Source organism: Ranitomeya variabilis, chromosome 1 (assembly GCF_051348905.1).
Source record: "Ranitomeya variabilis isolate aRanVar5 chromosome 1, aRanVar5.hap1, whole genome shotgun sequence".
Taxonomy (NCBI): Eukaryota; Metazoa; Chordata; class Amphibia; order Anura; family Dendrobatidae; genus Ranitomeya; species Ranitomeya variabilis.
Genome location: NC_135232.1, coordinates 505,657,054 through 505,676,331, shown reverse-complemented (window position 1 = coordinate 505,676,331; position 19,278 = coordinate 505,657,054). Strand labels below are relative to the sequence as shown.

At 47.0% G+C, this 19,278-nt stretch overlaps 1 protein-coding gene across 1 annotated transcript in view; it reads right to left on the bottom strand.

The window, feature by feature from the left end:
- CERS1 (ceramide synthase 1) overlaps window positions 1-19,278 on the bottom strand; it is a 146,186-nt gene that overhangs the window by 35,592 nt on the left and 91,316 nt on the right. Inside the window, exons 4-5 of the mRNA XM_077252722.1 lie at window positions 6,223-6,384; window positions 5,990-6,137 (exon numbers count right to left, since the gene is read on the bottom strand). Coding sequence (XP_077108837.1) covers window positions 5,990-6,137; window positions 6,223-6,384 — 310 coding nt within the window. The remainder of the gene's footprint in view (window positions 1-5,989; window positions 6,138-6,222; window positions 6,385-19,278) is intronic.

Here is a 19,278-nt window from a genome sequence, read left to right as displayed (position 1 = left end):
AGTGGATGGGTAGCTAGTGTAATGACTGGCACAAGGTAGAGGCATCGGTGTAACGGTTGGTGAGGAATATGATCCTGGCTGCAGCATTCAGCACAGATTGGAGCGGGGAGAGTTTGGTAAGAGGGAGGCCGATTAGTAGAGAGTTACAATAGTCCAGACGAGAATGAATAAGTGAGAGTAAGAGTTTTTGCAGAGTCGAAAGTAAGAAAAGGGCGAATTCTAGAAATGTTTTTGAGATGCAGATAAGAAGAGCGAGCCAGTGATCGGATGTGGGGCTGAATGAAAGCTCAGAATCAAGGATGACCCCAAGGCAGCGGGCATGTTGCTTTGGAGTAATGGTGGAACCACACACGGAGATGGCAATGTCAGGCAAAGGTAGGTTAGTAGAGGGAGAGAACACGAGGAGTTCAGTTTTTGACAGGTTCAATTTCAGATAGAGGGAGGACATGATGTTAGAGACAGCGGTAAGACAATCACTGGTGTTTTCTAAAAAGGTCGGCGTGATAACAGGAGAAGAGGTGTATAATTGGGTGTCGTCAGCATAGAGATGGTACTGGAAACCAAATCTACTGATTGTTTGTCCAATAGGGGCAGTATACAAAGAGAAGAGGAGGGGGCCTAGGACTGATCCTTGAGGAACCCCAACAGTAAGGGGAAGGTGAGAGGAGGAGGAACCAGCAAAACATACAGTGAAGGATCGGTCAGAGAGATAGGAGGAGAACCAAGAGAGAACGGTGTCCTTGAGGCCGATGGAGCGGAGCATAGTGAGGAGGAGCTGATGATTCACAGTGTCGAATGCTGCGGAGAGATCCAAGAGAATTAGCATGGAGTAGTAACCATTAGATTTAGCTGTTAGTAGGTCATTAGAGACCTTAGTGAGGGCAGTTTCTGCATAGTGTAAAGTGCGGAAGCCAGATTGAAGAGGGTCAAGAAGAGAGTTATCTGAGAGATAGCGGGTAAGACGGGAGTGGACCAGGCGTTCGAGGAGTTTAGAGATTAAGGGAAGATTAGAGACAGGTCTATAATTAGTGGCACAATTTTGGTCGAGGGAGGGTTTTTTAAGTAATGGATGCATGATGGCATGCTTAAATGAGGGAAAAATACCGGAAGTGAGGGAAAGGTTGAATATTTTTGTTAGGTGAGAGGTGACAGCCGGGGAAAGGGACTGGAGGAGATGCGACGGAATGGGGTCACTGGTGCAAGTGGTCGGGCGAGAAGATGCAAGGAGCCTGCTTACTTCTTCTTCTGTAACTGGTTCAAAGTCAGAGAGTGAACTAGATGCAGTGGGGGAGGGAGGACAGTGCATGGTATGAAGAGATTGGGAGATGATTTCCTGTCGAATGTGGTCAATTTTTTCTTTGAAGTAATTGGCCAGATCGTCAGCGCGGAGATCTGTGGTTGGGGCCTGCTCTCTTGGGTTGAGTAGGGACTGGAAAGTGTCAAAGAGACGTTTAGGGTTATTTGACAGCGAGGTGATGAGGGTGTTGAAATAGGTTTGTTTGGAGAGGTGAAGGGCAGAGTTGTATGTTTTTAGCATGAACTTAAAATGGATGAAATCTTCGGGTAGATTAGATTTTCTCCACAGACGTTCAGTGCACCTGGAGCACCGCTGCAGGAAACGTGTTTGCAGCGTGTGCCACGGTTGTCGCCGTCTGTGCCGAGTTGTTCTATGTATAGGAGGTGCCGCTTCATCCAGGGCACTTTGCAGGGTTTCATTGTAATGCTTCAGAGCAGAATCAGGACATGAGATGGAGAAGATTGGGGTCAATGAGGATTGCAAGTTCTTCATAAGTTTCTGGGTGTTAATGGCCTGTATGTTTCTATAAGTGTGGAAAGTGGGGGTGACCTGAGCGGGGTGGCAGTTCTTGATAGAGAATGAAAGAAGGTTGTGGTCAGAGAGCAGGAGAGGGGAGTTTGTGAAATCATCCACTGAGCAAAGCCGGGAGAAGACCAAGTCAAGGGAGTTTCCATCTTCATGTGTTGGAGAGTTAGTATGCTGCGAGAGGCCGAAAGAGGAGGTTAGAGATAAAAGGTGAGAAGCGGATGGGGAGAGGGGATAAGCAATGGGGATGTTGAAATCACCCATGATAAGGGTGGGGGTGCCACAGGAGAGAAAGTGTGGAAGCAAGGTGGCAAAGTGATCCAGGAACTGATGAGAGGGGCCGGGAGGACGATACACCACAGCCACTCGCATGGAGAAGGGGACGTAGAGTCTGACAGCATGGACCTCAAAGGAAGGGAATACAAGTGAGGGTACTTGGGGGATAACTTGGAAGGTACATTTGGGTGAAAGGAGCAGACCAACGCCTCCACCTGCTCTGTTGTCTGATCTTGGGGTATGAGAAAAGTGTAGTCCACCATATGAAAGAGCAGCAGCAGCGGTGGTGTCTGACTGCTGGATCCAGGTTTCAGTAAGAGCCAGGAGATTAAGCGAGTTAGAAAGGAAAAAGTCATGAATGAAGGAGAGTTTATTACACACAGAGCGAAAATTCCAAAGGGCACAATTGAAAGAGACAGAAGGCATGCATGGAATATTAATAAGGTTAGAGGGGTTTCTGGGTGTAGCAGTTGGGAGGTTTGACTGGCTATAACATGGGGGGCCGGGGTTTGGAGAGATGTCTCCAGCGACTAGGAGAAGGAGGATAGAAAGAGTGAGCAGATGTTTAAGTGATTTGTGAGAGCGTCTCTTGTGTTGGATGGTGGGACTAAATGGATCTGCGCTGTTAAGCAATGTGAACAGAGCATGAGTGCTATACATAGGAGAGGAGAGGACAGAGGGGCCGATATGGATGGAGTGTAAAGAGTTTATGCAAGGGCGGTGAATGTGAGTTAATGCAGCAGCCAGGATATAGATTATACAGATACATATGGTGAGTATTTGTTCTGTTTCAAGTGAATAGGGAATAGGTTTAGATTGTCTTACCTGTCTCCCTGCCATGTTATAACTGCCGAATACTTAGAAAAAAAATACTTTGAATAAAATTACACGAATAATAGTGCACGAATGCACCCCTGCACGAATGCATCCCCAAACTATGTCTACATTTATAGAAGGCTAGCTCTTAGATCTCACTTTTTTTTTTTTGGGGTGTTTCTCCCCCTCTCGTTACAAATCAATCTAACTCAGTTGAGATAGCAGGACACAATAGTATCCTTAAATTTTTCAGTGTGTTGCCTGAATTTGGCAGGGCTCTCAGAACACCTGACCTACACTTATCACTCATCAAATTGTTACTGATCAACGTTTAAGCAAGGAATGTTGGTCCAAGCCCTGTCTCAGGTCCTGTCCCATGCATCCATGCTGTGCAATTATATTATTTGTACTATGGGTCAATTGATGCCACTTTTCCTGGCGACTGCCCCTAATTTGAGCAGTTTTGGCAGCTGTTTGGAACCAATGAAGGTATTGTCTATGCTATTGGTTTTGCCTCCCATTGAATTAAATGGAATTCGGCGAATTGTTCGACGAACATAGGGACGTTCGCCGAACCTTGAAAGGTTTCTTCATCTTTACTCAGGACCTCAACATCTAGCATCTTCACCTCCAAGAACATCTGAGACCAGCCACCAAGATAGCTGCTACAATAATCAGTTTGCATAACCAAAGATTTTCTGCACAAGCTGTCAGATACTGTCTCACGGAATCTCCTCTACATGCCAGTCATCCTCATCAGGTTCTCCACCTGACTGCAGTTTGTCATTGTAACCAACCTAACTTATATACAGTTAGGTCCATATATATTTGGACAGAGACAACCTTTTTCTAATTTTGGTTATAGACATTACCACAATGAATTTTAAACAAAACGATTCAGATGCAGTTGAAGTTCAGACTTTCAGCTTTCATTTGAGGGTATCCACATTAAAATTGGATGAAGGGTTTAGGAGCTTCCGCTCCTTAACATGTGCCACCCTGTTTTTAAAGGGACCAAAAGTAATTGGACAATTGACTCCAAGGCTATTTCATGGACAGGTGTGGGCAATCCCTTCATTATGTCATTCTGAATTAAGCAAATAAAAGGCCTGGAGTTGATTTGAGGTGTGGTGCTTGCATTTGGAAGGTTTTGCTGTGAAGTAAACATGCGGTCAAAGGAGCTCTCCATGCAGGTGAAACAAGCCATCCTTAAGCTGCGAAAACAGAAAAAAACCCATCTGAAAAATTGCTACAATATTAGGAGTGGCAAAATCTACAGTTTGGTACATCCTGAGAAAGAAAGAAAGCACTGGTGAACTCCTCAATGCAAAAAGACCTGGGTGCCCACGGAAGACAACAGCGGTGGATGATCGCAGAATAATCTCCATGGTGAAGAGAAACCTCTTCACAACAGCCAACCAAGTGAACAGCACTCTCCAGGAGGTCGGCGTATCAATATCCAAATCTACCATAAAGAGAAGACTGCATGAAAGTAAATACAGAGGGTTCACTGCACGGTGCAAGCCACTCATAAGCATCAAGAATAAAAAGGCTATACTGGACTTTGCTAAAAAACATCTAAAAAAGCCAGCACAGTTCTGGAAGAACATTCTTTGGACAGATGAAACCAAGATCAACCTCTACCAGAATGATGGAAAGAGAAAAGTATGGCGAAGGCGTGGTACAGCTCATGATCCAAATCATACCACATCATCTGTAAAACACTGCAGAGGCAATGTGATGGCTCGGGCATGCATGGCTGCCAGTGGCACTGGGTCACTAGTGTTTATTGATGATGTGACACAGGACAGAAGCAGCCGAATGAATTCTGAGGTATTCAGAGCCATACTGTGTGCTCAGATGCAGCCAAATGCAGCCAAACTGGTTGGTTGTCGTTTCATACTACAGATGGACAATGACCCAAAACATAAAGCCAAAGCAACTCAGGAGTTTATTAAAGCAAAGAAGTGGAATATTCTTGAATGGCCAAGTCAGTCACCTGATCTGAACCCAATTGAGCATGCATTTCACTTGTTATAGACTAAACTTCAGACAGAAAGGCCCATAAACAAACAGCAACTGAAAACCACTGCAGTGAAGGCCTGGCAGAGCATCAAAAAGGAGGAAACACAGCGTCTGGTGATGTCCATGAGTTCAAGACTTCAGGCAGTCATTGCCAACAAAGGATTTTCAACCAAGTACTAGAAATGAACATTTTATTTACAATTATTTAATCTGTCCAATTACTTTTGGTCCCTTTAAAAACAGGGTGGCACATATTAAGGAGCTGAAACTCCTAAACCCTTCATCCAATTTATTGTGGTACCAAAATTAGAATAATGTTGTCTCTGTCCAAATATATATGGACCTAACTGTATATAAAGCACTTTACAGACACATCATCACTGACCCCACTGGGGCTCAAATTCTAAGTTCCCTTTCAGTATATCTTTGAGTGTGGGAGGAAACCGCAGTACCAGGAGATAACCCAAGCAAACACCGGGAGAACATAAAAAACTTCTTGCAATTGTCCTTGGTGCAAGGCTTTATAGCTAACCATTGAGCCACCATGTTGCACACAATATGTCATCAGTAGTGATGAGCGAGTGTGCTCATTACTCGAGATTCCTGAGCATGCTCGGGTGTTCTCCGAGTATCTTGGGCGTGCTTGTAGATTATGTTTGTGTCGCCGCAGCTGCATGATTTGCGGCTGCTAGACAGCCTGAATACATGTGGGGATTCCCTAACAAACAGGCAATCCCTGCATGTGTTCAGGATGTCTAACAGCTGCAAATTATGCAGCTGCGGCGACACAAACATAATCTACAAGCACGCCCTAGATACTCGGAGAACACCTGAGCATTCTCGGAAATCTCAAGTAACGAGCACACTCGCTCATCACTAGTCATCAGACCTACGCTAGCTTACTTTAATAAAATACTCTAAGAGTAAATCTTTACAGTATATGAACTGTCAAGTGCACACCTCTGTCTAAAACATCTTAAAAAAATATGGTTTAGTGTGCAGATCACATATTGATATAAGGTTTGAATTTAACTAAACTCACATACTCACCAAAAACCAATAAATATTCATCAGTGTCAACAAGAATAGGAGGATGTTAAAGAAGAAATAAAACGGGATGTTTGGATTAGATTCCAGGCTGGAACAGCACGTAACATAAAGGACCTTCATGGGAAACCAGTAGAGTCGGAACCAGAACCTGAGGGAAGAGGAATATGAGGTTGTAATTGTCTGTGCACATAATTACTGGCTAGGACAGATTATATCTCATAGTAATTACGTACCAGCTTACACTAAAGAGAACGGATCCAATATCTGTAATAAAGGCATTGATTTTGTGGTATTTTCCACCTCGTGTTTTGAAGTAAATGTTAAGTTTGGTGAATTCCAATAAAATATCATTAAAATCATGAAGAAAAAGTACTAAAATTCCAATGTTGTGATATCTGGAAGAGAGAAATATGGGATAAGAAAATTATGCAAATAGAATTTGTGAAATTTGTGGGTTGTGTTTCATTCGTAGTTTACAGCGGCTGAAAGCCATCCAGGATGACTGAGTCAATGACACTTGGCTTTACTGCCCATTATCAGCGAGGCATGCATGCGCAAGATTTTCAAAGAGCTGGCAGTAACGACGCTTTTGAAAATCATGTCACTTGCACATTAGTGAGAGGATTAGTCTAATGAAATCAATGGCCCCATGACTATTCACCCACTAAGGCCGGAGTCACACACAACGCATAAAAAAATCGGTCCGTTTTACACGTTTATGTTTCATAAACAGTGATCCGTGTGCAGTGCGAGGATGCGATTTCCTCGCATCAAACTATCCGTGTGACATCCGTGTGACATCCGTATGGCATCCGTATGGCGAGATTTTCTTGCAGGCTTGCAAAATGGACATATATAGCGGTTTTTTAACCTGAAAGTAATTTAAATCATCATCAAGAACACTTATTTAATGGCCCTAAAACAGGTGGCACCCACCATCTATGCAGTAGAGTCACTGCTTGTGTTGGTGGATTTCTTCTTTCTGAGCAACATGTCAGATCTACTTACTTTTAACACCACAGAGCGTGTGCTTTACAACTGGGTACTTTCCCAACGTTTTGGGGAGCCATACCAGTTATTGTGGATCTGAGGAGGCGGAGACGGATGTGGGTACATCCACTTTTGAAGCAACGGATCAATAAAGGCCATTTCAACCGTCTGTATGCTGCTCTGAGGACACATCCGGACAAGTTCTTCAACTATTGTCCGATGAGGATACAAACGTTCAGGCTCGGACTGGCCCACCGGAGAACCGGAGGATCCTCCGGTGGGCCCAGGCACTGACACCTGCTGGTAGGGCCCCCACTGCTCCAGGGCCCCCCCCCCGGCCGCCCGCCCCCCCCCTTGAAGACGATACTCACCAGGACCCTGCTCCAGCGATGGTCTCGGCGTCTACACTGCAGCTCGGTCCTGCTTGTGCGGTCACGTGGTACCGCTCATTAAGGTCATGAATATGCGCATATTCATGACCTTAATGACAGTATCACATGACTGCACAAGCAGGAAGCAGATGCTGCGCCGCCGCCGGGAGTCAGGACAGAGCGCGAGGGATGTCTGCACGGCCGTGCAGTGTGTGGGACAGGTGAGTATGAGGACAAGGGTACTGGGGGCTGAAGGAGGACATAAGCCGGCGTGCGGTGCGGGTGCGGGTACGGCGGCGGCGGCGGCGGGGGGGTAGGCGGGAGGAAAGTCTGGGGCAGATTGCTGGACACACTGGGGGCAGTGCTGTACACTGGGGCAATGCTGGACACTGGCGCAGATTGCTGGACAATGGGGCAGATTGCTGGTCACACTGGGGGCAGTGCTGGACACAGGGGCAATGCTGGACAATGGGGCAGATTGCTGGACACACTGGGGGCAATGCTGGACACTGGGGCAGATTGCTGGAGACTGGGGCAGATTGCTGGTCACACTGGGGGCAGTGCTGGACACTGGGGCAATGCTGGACACTGGGGCAGATTGCTGGACACACTGGGGCAATTGTCATGATTCTCAATGGCGAGAGAACATAGCCCAGCATATATGAGAACTAGCTCTTGGAAGATGGAAACTATACTGACCATGAACTAAACCTGCCACACAACTAGAAGTGGCCGGGTAGCATGCCTACGTTTTTTTATCCCTAGATGCCCAGCGCCAGCCGGAGAACTACCTAATCCTAGCAGAGGAAAAGACAGTCCTGGCTCACCTCTAGAAAAATTTTCCCAAAAGGCAGACAGAGGCCCCCACATATATTGGCGGTGATTTTAGATGAAATGACAAACGTAGTATGAAAATAGGTTTAGCAAAAATCGAGGTCCGCTTACTAGATAGCAAGAAGACAGAAAGGGCACTTTCATGGTCAGCAGAAAACTCTATCAAAACACCATCCAGAAATTACTTTAAGACTCTAGCATTAACTCATAACACCAGAGTGGCAATTTCCGCTCACAAGAGCTTTCCAGACACAGTAACGAAACAGCAGCTGTGAACAGGAACAAAATGCAAAAACACACAAGGACAAAAGTCCAACTTAGCTGGGAGTTGTCTAGTAGCAGGAACATGCACAGAAAGGCTTCTGATTACATTGTTGACCGGCATGAAACTGACAGAGGAGCAAGGTTATATAGCGACTCCCACATCCTGATAGGAGCAGGTGAACAGAGGGGATGATGCACACAAGTACAATTCCACAAGTGGCCACCGGGGGAGCCCAGAATCCAATTTCACAACAGTACCCCCCCCTCAAGGAGGGGGCACCGAACCCTCACCAGAACCACCAGGGCGATCAGGATGAGCCCTATGAAAGGCACGGACAAGATCGGAGGCATGAACATCAGAGGCAGTGACCCAAGAATTATCCTCCTGACCGTATCCCTTCCATTTGACCAGATACTGGAGTTTCCGTCTGGAAACACGAGAGTCCAAGATCTTTTCCACAACGTACTCCAACTCACCCTCAACCAACACCGGAGCAGGAGGCTCAACGGAAGGCACAGCCGGTACCTCATACCTGCGCAACAATGACCGATGAAAAACATTATGAATCGAAAAGGATGCAGGGAGGTCCAAACGGAAGGACACAGGGTTAAGAATCTCCAATATCTTGTACGGGCCGATGAACCGAGGCTTAAACTTAGGAGAAGAAACCCTCATAGGGACAAAACGAGAAGACAACCACACCAAGTCCCCAACACAAAGCCAAGGACCAACACGACGACGACGGTTGGCAAAAAGCTGAGTCTTCTCCTGGGACAACTTCAAATTGTCCACCACCTGCCCCCAAATCTGATGCAACCTCTCCACCACAGCATCCACTCCAGGACAATCCGAAGATTCCACTTGACCGGAGGAAAATCGAGGATGAAACCCCGAATTACAGAAAAACGGGGACACCAAGGTGGCAGAGCTGGCCCGATTATTGAGGGCGAACTCCGCCAAAGGCAAAAAAGCAACCCAATCATCCTGATCCGCAGACACAAAACACCTCAAATATGTCTCCAAGGTCTGATTAGTCCGCTCGGTCTGGCCATTAGTCTGAGGATGGAAAGCAGATGAAAAAGACAAATCTATGCCCATCCTAGCACAGAATGCCCGCCAAAATCTAGACACGAATTGGGTCCCTCTGTCAGAAACGATATTCTCCGGAATACCATGCAAACGAACAACATTTTGAAAAAACAGAGGAACCAACTCGGAAGAAGAAGGCAACTTAGGCAAGGGAACCAGATGGACCATCTTAGAGAAACGGTCACACACCACCCAGATGACAGACATCTTATGAGAAACAGGCAGATCCGAAATAAAATCCATCGAGATGTGCGTCCAAGGCCTCTTCGGGATAGGCAAGGGTAACAACAATCCACTAGCCCGAGAACAACAAGGCTTGGCCCGAGCACAAATGTCACAAGACTGCACAAAGCCTCGCACATCTCGTGACAAGGAAGGCCACCAGAAGGACCTTGCCACCAAATCCCTGGTACCAAAGATTCCAGGATGACCTGCCAACGCAGAAGAATGAACCTCAGAGATGACTCTACTGGTCCAATCATCAGGAACAAACAGTCTACCAGGTGGGCAACGATCAGGTCTATCCGCCTGAAACTCCTGCAAGGTCCGCCGCAGGTCTGGAGAAACGGCAGACAATATCACTCCATCTTTAAGGATACCTGTGGGCTCAGAATTACCAGGGGAGTCAGGCTCAAAACTCCTAGAAAGGGCATCCGCCTTAACATTCTTAGAACCCGGTAGGTAAGACACCACAAAATTAAACCGAGAGAAAAACAACGACCAGCGCGCCTGTCTAGGATTCAGGCGCCTGGCAGACTCAAGGAAAATTAAATTTTTGTGGTCAGTCAATACCACCACCTGATGTCTGGCCCCCTCAAGCCAGTGACGCCACTCCTCAAAAGCCCACTTCATGGCCAAAAGCTCCCGATTCCCAATATCATAATTCCGCTCGGCGGGCGAAAATTTACGGGAAAAAAAAGCACAAGGTCTCATCACGGAGCAGTCGGAACTTCTCTGCGACAACACCGCCCCAGCTCCGATTTCAGAAGCGTCGACCTCAACCTGAAAAGGAAGAGCAACATCAGGCTGACGCAACACTGGGGCGGAAGAAAAGCGGCGCTTGAGCTCCCGAAAGGCCTCCACAGCATCAGGGGACCAATCAGCAACATCAGCACCCTTCTTAGTCAAATCAGTCAATGGTTTTACAACATCAGAAAAACCAGCAATAAATCGACGATAAAAGTTAGCAAAGCCCAAAAATTTCTGAAGACTCTTAAGAGAAGAGGGTTGCGTCCAATCACCAATAGCCTGAACCTTGACAGGATCCATCTCGATGGAAGAGGGGGAAAAAATGTATCCCAAGAAGGAAATCTTTTGAACCCCAAAAACACACTTAGAACCCTTCACACACAAGGAATTAGACCGCAAAACCTGAAAAACCCTCCTGACTTGCTGGACATGAGAGTCCCAGTCATCCGAAAAAATCAGAATATCATCCAGATACACAATCATAAATTTATCCAAATAATCGCGGAAAATGTCATGCATAAAGGACTGGAAGACTGAAGGGGCATTTGAAAGACCAAAAGGCATCACCAAATACTCAAAATGGCCCTCGGGCGTATTAAATGCGGTTTTCCACTCATCCCCCTGCTTGATTCGCACCAAATTATACGCCCCGCGGAGATCAATCTTAGAGAACCACTTGGCCCCCTTTATACGAGCAAACAAATCAGTAAGCAGTGGTAACGGATATTGATATTTAACCGTGATTTTATTCAAAAGTCGATAATCAATACACGGCCTCAAAGAGCCGTCTTTCTTAGACACAAAGAAAAAACCGGCTCCTAAGGGAGATGACGAAGGACGAATATGTCCCTTTTCCAAGGACTCCTTTATATATTCTCGCATAGCCGCGTGTTCAGGCACAGACAGATTAAATAAACGACCCTTAGGGTATTTACTACCCGGAATCAAGTCTATGGCACAATCGCACTCCCGGTGCGGAGGTAGTGAACCAACCTTGGGTTCTTCAAAAACGTCACGAAAGTCAGACAAGAATTCAGGAATCTCAGAGGGAATAGATGATGAAATGGAAACCAAAGGTACGTCCCCATGAGTTCCTTTACATCCCCAGCTTAACACAGACATAGCTCTCCAGTCGAGGACTGGGTTATGAGATTGCAGCCATGGCAATCCCAGCACCAAAACATCATGTAGATTATACAGCACCAGAAAGCGAATAACCTCCTGGTGATCCGGATTAACACGCATAGTCACTTGTGTCCAGTATTGTGGTTTATTACTAGCCAATGGGGTGGAGTCAATCCCTTTCAGAGGTATCGGAGCCTCCAATGGCTCCAAATCATACCCACAGCGTTTGGCAAAGGACCAATCCATAAGACTCAAAGCAGCGCCAGAGTCGACATAGGCGTCCGCGGTAATAGATGACAAAGAACAAATCAGGGTCACAGATAGAATAAACTTAGACTGTAAAGTGCTAATTGAAACAGACTTGTCAGGCTTCTTAGTACGCTTAAAGCATGCTGATATAACATGAGTAGAATCACCACAATAGAAGCACAACCCATTTTTTCGTCTAAAATTCTGCCGCTCGCTTCTGGACAGAATTCTATCACATTGCATATTTTCTGGCGTTTTCTCAGTAGACACCGCCAAATGGTGCACAGGTTTGCGCTCCCGCAGACGCCTATCGATCTGAATAGCCATCGTCATGGACTCATTCAGACTCGCAGGCACAGGGAACCCCACCATAACATCCTTAATGGCATCAGAGAGACCTTCTCTGAAAATCGCCGCCAGGGCGCACTCATTCCACTGAGTAAGCACAGACCATTTGCGGAATTTTTGGCAGTATATTTCAGCTTCATCTTGCCCCTGAGACAAGGACATCAAGGCCTTTTCCGCCTGAAGCTCTAAATGAGGTTCCTCATAAAGCAACCCCAAGGCCAGAAAAAACGCATCCACATTGAGCAACGCAGGATCCCCTGGTGCCAATGCAAAAGCCCAGTCTTGAGGGTCGCCTCGGAGCAAGGAAATTACAATCCTGACCTGCTGTGCAGGGTCTCCGGCAGAGCGAGACTTCAGGGACAAAAACAATTTGCAATTATTTTTAAAATTTTGAAAGTGAGATCTATTCCCCGAGAAGAATTCAGGCAAAGGAATTCTAGGCTCAGACATAGGTGCATGAACAACAAAATCTTGCAAATTTTGTACCTTTGTGGCGAGATTATTCAAACCTGTAGCTACACTCTGAAGATCCATTTGAAACAGGTGAACACAGAGCCATTCAAGGATTAGAAGGAGAGAAAGAGAGGAAGGCTGCAGTATAGGCAGACTAGCAAGTGATTCAATTAAGAGCACACTCAGAACTAGAGGAAAAAAAAAAAAAAAAATTGTAGCAGACTTCTTTTTTCTCTCCTTTCTCAGCCAGTAATTTAACCCTTTTTTTTTTTGGGCCGGTCAAACTGTCATGATTCTCAATGGCGAGAGAACATAGCCCAGCATATATGAGAACTAGCTCTTGGAAGATGGAAACTATACTGACCATGAACTAAACCTGCCGCACAACTAGAAGTGGCCGGGTAGCATGCCTACGTTTTTTTATCCCTAGATGCCCAGCGCCAGCCGGAGAACTACCTAATCCTAGCAGAGGAAAAGACAGTCCTGGCTCACCTCTAGAGAAATTTTCCCAAAAGGCAGACAGAGGCCCCCACATATATTGGCGGTGATTTTAGATGAAATGACAAACGTAGTATGAAAATAGGTTTAGCAAAAATCGAGGTCCGCTTACTAGATAGCAAGAAGACAGAAAGGGCACTTTCATGGTCAGCAGAAAACTCTATCAAAACACCATCCAGAAATTACTTTAAGACTCTAGCATTAACTCATAACACCAGAGTGGCAATTTCCGCTCACAAGAGCTTTCCAGACACAGTAACGAAACAGCAGCTGTGAACAGGAACAAAATGCAAAAACACACAAGGACAAAAGTCCAACTTAGCTGGGAGTTGTCTAGTAGCAGGAACATGCACAGAAAGGCTTCTGATTACATTGTTGACCGGCATGAAACTGACAGAGGAGCAAGGTTATATAGCGACTCCCACATCCTGATAGGAGCAGGTGAACAGAGGGGATGATGCACACAAGTACAATTCCACAAGTGGCCACCGGGGGAGCCCAGAATCCAATTTCACAACAGGCAATGCTGGACACTGGGGCAGATTGCTGGACACTGGGACAGATTGCTGGTCACACTGGGGGCAGTGCTGGACACTGGGACAATGCTGGACACTGGGGCAGATTGCTGGACACACTGGGGCAGATTGCTGGACACACTGGGGCAGATTGCTGGACACACTGGGGGCAATGCTGGACACACTGGGGGCAATGCTGGACACTGGGGCAGATTGCTGGACACACTGGGGGCAGTGCTGGACACTGGGGCAGATTGCTGGACACACTGGGGGCAGTGCTGGACACTGGGGCAGATTGCTGGACACACTGGGGGCAGTGCTGGACACTGGGGCAGATTGCTGGACACACGGGGGGCAGTGCTGGACACTGGGGCAATGCTGGACACTGGGGCAGATTGCTGGAAACTGGGGCAGATTGCTGGACACACTGGGGGCAATGCTGGACACTGGGGCAGATTGCTGGACACACTGGGGGCAGTGCTGGACACTGGGGCAGACTGTTGGACACACTGGGGGCAGTGCTGGACACTGGGGCAGATTGCTGGAAACACTGGGGGCAGTGCTGGACACACTGGGGCAGATTGCTTGACATACTGGGGCAATGCTGTACACTGGGGCAGATTGCTGGACATACTGGGGCAGATTGCTGGACACACTGGGGGCAGTGCTGGACACACTGGGGCAATGCTGTACACTGGGGCAGATTGCTGGACACACTGGGGGCAATGCTGGACACTGGGGCAGATTGCTGGACACACTGGGGGCAGTGCTGGACACTGGGGCAGATTGCTGGACACACTGGGGGCAGTGCTGGACACAGGGGCAATGCTGGACAATGGGGCAGATTGCTGGACACACTGGGGGCAATGCTGGACACTGGGGCAGATTGCTGGAGACTGGGGCAGATTGCTGGTCACACTGGGGGCAGTGCAGGACACTGGGGCAATGCTGGACACTGGGGCAGATTGCTGGACACACTGGGGCAATGCTGGACACTGGGGCAGATTGCTGGACACTGGGGCAGATTGCTGGTCACACTGGGGGCAGTGCTGGACACTGGGACAATGCTGGACACTGGGGCAGATTGCTGGACACACTGGGGCAGATTGCTGGACACACTGGGGCAGATTGCTGGACACACTGGGGGCAATGCTGGACACACTGGGGGCAATGCTGGACACTGGGGCAGATTGCTGGACACACTGGGGGCAGTGCTGGACACTGGAGCAGATTGCTGGACACACTGGGGGCAGTGCTGGACACTGGGGCAGATTGCTGGACACACTGGGGGCAGTGCTGGACACTGGGGCAGATTGCTGGACACACTGGGGGCAGTTCTGGACACTGGGGCAATGCTGGACACTGGGGCAGATTGCTGGAAACTGGGGCAGATTGCTGGACACACTGGGGGCAATGCTGGACACTGGGGCAGATTGCTGGACACACTGGGGGCAGTGCTGGACACTGGGGCAGATTGTTGGACACACTGGGGGCAGTGCTGGACACTGGGGCAGATTGCTGGACACACTGGGGGCAGTGCTGGACATACTGGGGCAGTGCTGGACACACTGGGGCAGATTGCTTGACATACTGGGGCAATGCTGTACACTGGGGCAGATTGCTGGACATACTGGGGCAGATTGCTGGACACACTGGGGGCAGTGCTGGACACACTGGGGCAATGCTGTACACTGGGGCAGATTGCTGGACACACTGGGGGCAATGCTGGACACTGGGGCAGATTGCTGGACACACTGGGGGCAGTGCTGGACACTGGGGCAGATTGCTGGACACACTGGGGGCAGTGCTGGACATACTGGGGCAGATTGCTGGACAACCTGGGGGTAATATGCTTGACATACTGGGGAAGATTGCTGGACACACTGTCTGGGGGCAATGCTGGACACTGGGGCAGATTGCTGGACACACTGGGGGCAGTGCTGGACATACTGGGGCAGATTGCTGGACACACTGGGGGTAATATGCTGGACACACTGTCTGGGGGCAATGCTGGACACTCTGGGGTAATATGCTGGACACACTGGGGCAGATTTCTGGACACACTGGGGGAAATGCGGGACACACTGTGGCAATATGCTTGACATACTGGGGAAGATTGCTGGACACACTGTCTGGGGGCAATTCTGGACACTCTGGGGTAATATGCTGGACACACTGGGGCAGATTGCTGGACACACTGGGGGCAGGACTGGAGGCATGGGCAGAATGTAGACACGGGGCATGATTGGAGACACGGGGCAGAATGAAAGACATGGGGCAGGATTGGATCATGGGGCAGGATGGATACGATGGAGACAGAATGGGGCAGGATGGGGAGATCATATGGGGTAGAATGGATACTCATGAGGGCAGGATGCGAGACCATATGGCTGGAGCCAGGAATGAGACACACGGGGCCAGGGTGTGGGAATATTATTAACATAGGGGCTAATTAAGGGATATCATTACTGCAGTGATGTATTTATTTTATTTTTTGAGGATACTGTTTTAAATGGGGGGGGCGGTCCTGTTACTGTGCAGAGTGACACTATATCGCCTTTTTTTCTTCATGTGGTGTAATGTTGAAGTTGTGAAAAATTAAGTAATGTGTTCTGCAAGCGGAGCTCGAGATAACTGTGTTATTTCCTGCAGAAATGAGTCCTGGCTGGATGAAGTGATGGCGGTCTGTGCTGGATGAAAGATGAAGGACTTCACCTAGAGACGTCACTGGTGAGTCAGTTTTACCTATACACTGACACTATACACTGTATACTATATACAGAGGTCCTGTGTACAATGTCACCAGTGATCACTGTATTACCTATACATTATATACAGAGCTCCTGTGTATAATACCACCAGTGATCTCTGTATTACCTCTAAACAGACACTGCATACTAAGTACAGATCTCCTGTGTATAATGTCACTTAGGCTGCCATCACACATTCAGTATTTGGTCTGTAATTTACATCAGTATTTGTAAGCCAAAACCAGGAGTGGGTGATAAATACAGAAGTGGTGCATATGTTTCTATTATACTTTGCCTCTGATTGTTCCACTCCTGGTTTTGGCTTACAAATACTGATGTAAAATACTGACCAAATACTGCTAGTGTGACGGCAGCCTTATGATGATAGTATTGTGTTTTTGTTTTGTTTTTTTTATTTCTGAACAGTATTGTAGTATTCAGTCACTATGTGGTGGTAATATGTGGTCTGGAAATGGTGTTGTGGTATTTGTCCCTTGTACGTGCTATTTGGTCACCAAGTGGTGGTAATATGTGGTCTGGAAATGGTGTTGTGGTATTTGTCCCTTGTATGTGCTATTTGGTCACCAAGTGATGGTAATATGTGGTCTGGAAATGGTGTTGTGGTATTTGTCCCTTGTATGTGCTATTTGGTCACCAAGTGGTGATAATATGTGGTCTTGACATGGTGCGGTGGTATTTGTCCCTTGTATGTAGTATTATTCGGTCACTATGTGGTCTGGTCATGGTGTGGTGGTATTTCTTCCTGTATGTGGTAATATTGGTCTTGGTATAGTGGATTGTGTTGTGTATGGCGGTCATTTGTTCTCTCTGATATTAATTAGGAGAACATTCTTTATTTCCATTAGAGTTTCAATGCTTTGTACACAGCGGTGGAGATGCACTTACAGGGGGTTTCCTGTGGAAAAAAGTAATCACCTCTCCACAGGATAAGTGATAACGTATTGATTGGTGGGGGTCTGACTGCTTGTACCCACTCAGCAAAATGTGGAACTTTTTATCCCCATTAGACTGGAGTGGCATGTCCGTCTAGATCACTGATCCATTCATTCCCTCAGTGGCTGCACTTGTTTGTTTCTGGAAGCCCCAAAGAGAATGAATGGAGCTGCGGTCAGAAATCCCACCTGCCGCTGCATTTTAAAATAGTGATAAAAGTGTCCTGTCAGGGATAAAACTTCCCCATTCTTCCGATCGGTGCAGTTTCTAATGGTCGGATCTAAGCGATCACCTATCCTGTGGAGCCCATGGATCAGTGATAACTTGTTTTAACCAAGAACCCCATTAATGTAAACTACCGTAATTATACATCCCAGTTATTGGGGCACACGGTAGATGTGCAGCAGCCGCCTGTGTTTTACAGCCGATGCTCCACTATAATGACAGATATTTGCATATAGCTGTAGGGTGGGCCCCTAGAGTCCATTCCTCTGGTGGGCCCCAGACACCCCAGTCCGACGCTGCAAACGTTTGATATTTTGTTGGAGATTTTGCGCCCAGGGATCACCAAGAAGGACCCCATGATGCGCAAATCTATTTCTGCAGAGGAGCGCCTTATCCTTACTTTACGGTATGTATTAATCCTCTTTTTTTAAATAATGGTTTTTTTTTCATGGCCTTATCCCTTTTTTGGAAAATAACCTTAAATTGTTATGTAGCTTCAACATCATTTGTGCTTTTATAATATGTTAGTATTTAGAACATCAAAGCCATCGCATGTACTTAATTTTTTTTTAAACATGGCTTCTTAGTTATCTAATCGTAGTTTTTGCCCAGATTACACTGTTATGTGGTCCATTTTTTAATTTTTTTTTATTATTATTTTTACTTTTAGATTCCTTTACACTGGCCTTTCATATGCGGCACTGCATCTAGAGTTTTTACTTGACAAATCCACAATCTCTGGCATTGTGCGGGATACATGTTCGGAAATCTGGACAAGACTACACCAAGAGGTGATGCCTGAGCCTAAAATGGCAGACTGGTTACGTATCGCCCAAGGATTACAGGACACGTGCCAGTTTCCGCACTGTATTGGAGCTCTGGACGGAAAGCACATCAGTGTGCGTAAGCCGCCAAACTCAGGGACCCAATTCTATAATTATAAACAGTTTTTCTCTGTAGTGCTGTTGGCCCTGGTCGACAGCCACTACAGGTTTATAATTGTAGATATTGGGGCCTATGGGAGAACTGGAGACTCTAGAGTCTAGAGTCTTCAGTTTTTCCATTATGGGTCGGCGGCTGCGCAATAATGATTTGGATCTCCCACCCCCAAGTCACATACCAGGGGCAAATTTGGATGCGGTGCCTTACATGATGGTAGCAGATTAGGCGTTTCAATTATCAAGGAACGTCATGAGGCCCTATCCACAGAGAGGCCTGGACTACCGACGGCGAATTTTTAATTTGTGTTTTTCCCGTGCCCGCCGTCTGGTAGAGTGTTCCTTCGGCATTCTCACTGCAAAATGGCGGGTACTGCAGTCCGCAATTCAACTGAGTGAAGGCAATGTCAATGGCGTAATAAAAGCATGTGTTGTTCTTCACAACTTTACAAGATACCATGATTGCCCATCATCTGCTGATGATGAAGTTGATTATGCAAATACTGTCTTGTCTACTACACGTGTTCTTCCTTCATGTCATCAGCCCTCTGGCCTAAAAGTTTGTGATGTCTTAACAAATTATTTTGCTTCACCAGAGGGATCGACTGTCTGACAAGACAATGCTGTTTCTCTATAATTTTTTATTTCTCTTCTAACTTAATAAATAGAATAATGTTCCTGTTTGAATTGTGTTGTATGTTTTTCCTAACAAAATA